The sequence below is a fragment of the Cyprinodon variegatus genome, unplaced genomic scaffold (assembly GCF_000732505.1).
Source record: "Cyprinodon variegatus isolate N-32 unplaced genomic scaffold, C_variegatus-1.0 Scaffold524, whole genome shotgun sequence".
NCBI lineage: Eukaryota > Metazoa > Chordata > Actinopteri > Cyprinodontiformes > Cyprinodontidae > Cyprinodon > Cyprinodon variegatus.
The window spans coordinates 161,854-165,884 of NW_015150977.1; the positions used below are offsets into that span (position 1 = coordinate 161,854).

Below are 4,031 nucleotides of genomic sequence, written 5' to 3' on the forward strand. Positions count from 1 at the left end.
AGGGACAAGAAGAGAGGGACACAACCTAGAACAGATAATGGATGTCTATTCTATTAACATTTCTCTATCTGTTTAATGGGTCTGTTTTATTTCCTAAATCCGCGCCTGTCTCTAACAAATGTTTTCTTGCCAGAAGGGCATCTCCAGAGGGGCAGAGCTTCCGTTCGCTGGGAGAAGAAGTCCCCGCTGATTACAGGAAGAAAACGAAGTCATCCAAACATGGACACGACTCTGATGACGACTATGAGAACGTAAGAGAGCCTGAAAATTAAAGCATAGCACAGTTCCTATCCTGGCTGAGCTCCTTCATCACAGAACACACACCTCTTGGTTTTGTGCTCGTTTGTTTTATTTTTTATTTCTGTTCTGCCTGCTGAAGCTGAAGCCTTGTTTCTTTTTGCAGGTTCAGCTGCCAGAATCTGTTTTCATCGATACAACGGAAACCATGTTTGTGGAAAAGTATGTCTCTCTTTTAAGACATCAGAGAACTAACTCCTGCTTTTCTAGGCCAACACTACCCCCTAGTGGCATAAAAATCTAACATTTCTTGTCTTATTTCTGCCATTTTTTTAATCTCAGTCTTTGAACACTTTGGTTTTTACTCTTAATGGTCTTTTCTGAAGCTTTTATCTATGCAGCATTTAGTCTTTAAAGGTCTCTTCTAATAAAACAAACCATCTGTTGATGTTTATGTCTTTAGGCTTTTCAAAGAATGCTGCGCTAATCCGCCGGACGGACTTTATTGCATCAGAAAATCTGGAACCAAAACTGCAAAGGTAAAAACTGAATAGAAATATTTTTTTTATTGCATTTATTTCATGTATTTGCTCCCTTTATTAACTATAATAGTAAGGAAGTACTGTAGGAATTGTTATTTTGTAGGACCTTCTATTGTGTTAAACACTAAGGGCCGCCATAGTGGACAAAACATTATTAAATCTGTGGATAATGCTGTCGCTTCGTAGCAGAGATTTCGGTTGCCAAAGACTTCAAAATTGTGAGGATTTAGTTAAATATTAATGTGAATAAAATCCCCACACTGATCACTCCAGTAGTGATCACTGACCAGAGGAGCAATTTACATCCAAAATGTAACGTTTTCAACGTTACAATTTGCTTGTAGCGACAGTGGAGAGAAACAACTTCCTTTTAACAGGAAGAAACCTCCATCAGAACCAGGCTCAGTGTGAGCGGCCATCTGCTGAGGCCCACTGGGGTTCAAGGAGACAGAAGCAGACATAGAAAAAGAAGCATAGATACAAAAGGCAACTGTCAACCAGCTCCACAGGCGGCCCCGTCCAGGAAACACACAGCCAGGCAGACGAGCTCCGAGCCAGCTCCCATGTCAGAGGATGAAGAGAGCACATCCAGTTAGTCACAGTCAGAGAAACAGGACTACACTGGAAAACAGGCCAAGCTCCAACATCTAGAAACAAAGGTGTTGATGGCAGCAGCACAGCTGACATTTCTCTCCAGGATGGAGTCACAGCCAAACAGGAACAGACCAGATGAAGCTACTATGAGAAAAAGCAGAGAGAGCAGAACGTTAGAGATTGAACTAACAGATTCTGCAGAGTGGGAGAATAGAGATAGAATGAAGCAGAATGATGAAAAAGGGGTCCCTATGTCCTCCAGCAGTCTAAGCCTATAGCAGCAGAACTATAGAGATAGCTCAGGATAACCTGAGCCACTCTAACTAGAAGCTTTATCAAAAAGGAAAGTTTTAAGCCTAGCCTTAAAAGTAGACAGGGTGTCTGCCTCACGGACTAAAACTGGTAGTTGGTTCCACAGGAGAGGAGCCTGAGAACTAAAAGATCTGCCTCCCATTCTACTTTTAGAAGTTCTAAGAATTTGTTAGAGTTCTTTAGACGGCCATATGTGTGGTATGTATGAATGAATGAATGGGAATTTATTTCAGACAATTTTGACAAACACCAATACATGAATCAACCAAATACAGACTAAAAAGACTAGTTAACATCAAACCAAACTCCAATTTTCCAAACTAACTAAACTCACCTGAACATAAATAGAAAAAACTGTCCAACAAATAAAGCTGTCGGTATAAACAGCCAGAGAAATGACATTGATTATTGGAAATTGTCTGAAAAGGGCTATGAAGAAGTAAAACCTATTTTCCATACCCCCTCTCCCTCTAATTGCAAATCAATTAAATAAAGATAGTCTCATGTTTAATATATTTTTGTTATAATAATAATATATTTTATTTAAAGCTCCTTTTGAGAAACCCAAATAAACTGTACACCACAAAAAAAAGCAGGTATAAATCTTAAAAAGGAGCAAATATAGCAGTGAAACAGAGTTTTAAGGACATAATCCAACATTTTATTCCTAAATTCCTATTAAAAGATCAAAGTTTGCTTGAAATATCAAAAAGTAACACCAGTCGGCTCTACATGAAATAGATCTGATGTGTTTTTCAGGTGTTGGTGGTTTGGGACGTCGGTATAAATAAGGCCAGAAACTACAGACTGTTTGAAGAGGTAAGCCGACCCACCGGCGCCCCCTGCTGTATTAGAAACAGGGTGTTTTTATTAAAATGCTTGTTCTGTTGCTGGCTGACAGGAGGAAGGCGTATTCCTGGAGAGTGACCTGACCTTCCCAAACCTGGCAGCCCTGGTTGAACACTACTACAACCATCCTCTTCCTCACCACGGCTCGCTGTGCCTGCAGAAGCCTTACGCCAAGATCCTGAGCAGCTGAAACCAAAGCTGGCAGCCGGACATGCGCCTCTAAACCGATTTAAAACAAACTGTCTCAGCAGAGCACACAGTCATCCTGGAAAACATAAAAAAACAGATAGAAATCAGAAGTTTGGGACCAGTTTGACTCTGATGAAGCATTTTGTCCACAAGGTGGCGCCAAATACCAGCTGGAATCACCCCAGACTCCCACTTTCTGCATTTCAGCAAATTATATCAATATAGCGAACATTTTAACTATATTTATTTTATTTTTATTTTATTTTTTTTTACAGTTTTGTAGCTGGTTTAAAAAAATAGGCAAAAAACAAACTTCACTTCAAAAGCCTGACGAGCATAAATCTGGCTGCGCTCCTTAATGACTTCAGTTTGGCCTGTTAACGAGTTAAAGGCCAAACTGCAGACCTTCATAAACTTCTTGGTTTTTGGACAGAAAACCTTAGAAGTGCTGCAAAAGCGTCGCTCGGACCAATCAGGGACTGACTGAACCTTGGATGTCTATTTTTTGTGTTTTCTGTGTACATTAAAATGTCAATTTAGAATTTTTTTACATTCCGAAGTTTTATACTTTGCAGATTTTGTCCATATTTATATGTAAATATGTAAAGACATGACTGTAAATATGTAAATTTAAAAAAAAAGAGAAAAGTTTTTTTACAGAAATATGCTGATAATGTAAACACAGTTGTATAAAAATTATTTTCAAAAAAATTTTTTTTTTTTTCTTTTTTTCTGTAAATATTAAAACTTCTGCATCTGGGTGTGTTTATAGTGAGTCGGTAAAACGTCTAATTTTAGACGAGATTATTTCTATGTCTCCATTTAGTCTGAGCTTTTAATTTACCACAGGAATAGTTTTATACACGCAAGAAAACATTGAACATTAATACAAGATGGCTCCATATCATGATAGTGCTGCCACCATGCCTCACACTAGGAACGGTAACATGATGATCAGTGTCTACCAAAGAAAAGCCTCCCACAGCATGACTCTGCCACCTCCTTGTCCCCCCATGGGGGCGCTCTTCAGATAAAGAGATTTGATTTGTCGATGCAAATTTATTATGAGGAAAAAACTTGTGAAAATCTTGTTCAAAAAGGTAAAATTAGCTTCCTTTAAAAGATGAAGGCAGAGAGGAAAACTCAAAATTAAATTTAGGAAGACTCATTAGTTCAAAAGAATGAAAGTGGATTTAGGAAAAGTCCAAGATATTAAAATGCACACCAGGGAATTTCCTACTTATTGCTCCTTTAAATAATTTTCCACACTAGAAAAGTGATCTAGAAATAAGCAAAGATTTCTTAAAT

General features: G+C 38.3%; 1 protein-coding gene across 4 annotated transcripts in view; it reads left to right on the plus strand.

The window, feature by feature from the left end:
* sh3bp2 (SH3-domain binding protein 2) overlaps positions 1–3,366 on the plus strand; it is a 35,952-nt gene extending 32,586 nt beyond the window's left edge. For 2 of the 4 annotated variants that reach the window (XM_015391073.1, XM_015391071.1), the window contains exons 9-13: positions 134–251; positions 404–459; positions 701–776; positions 2,445–2,504; positions 2,587–3,364. In XM_015391073.1, coding sequence (XP_015246559.1) covers positions 134–251; positions 404–459; positions 701–776; positions 2,445–2,504; positions 2,587–2,724 — 448 coding nt within the window. In that variant the 3' untranslated portion in view covers positions 2,725–3,364. Of the gene's footprint in view, positions 1–133; positions 252–403; positions 460–700; positions 777–2,444; positions 2,505–2,586 lie in introns of all 4 variants that reach the window. The other 2 variants (XM_015391074.1, XM_015391072.1) reach the window with 2 other exon arrangements.
* Positions 3,367–4,031: the final 665 nt, after the last annotated feature.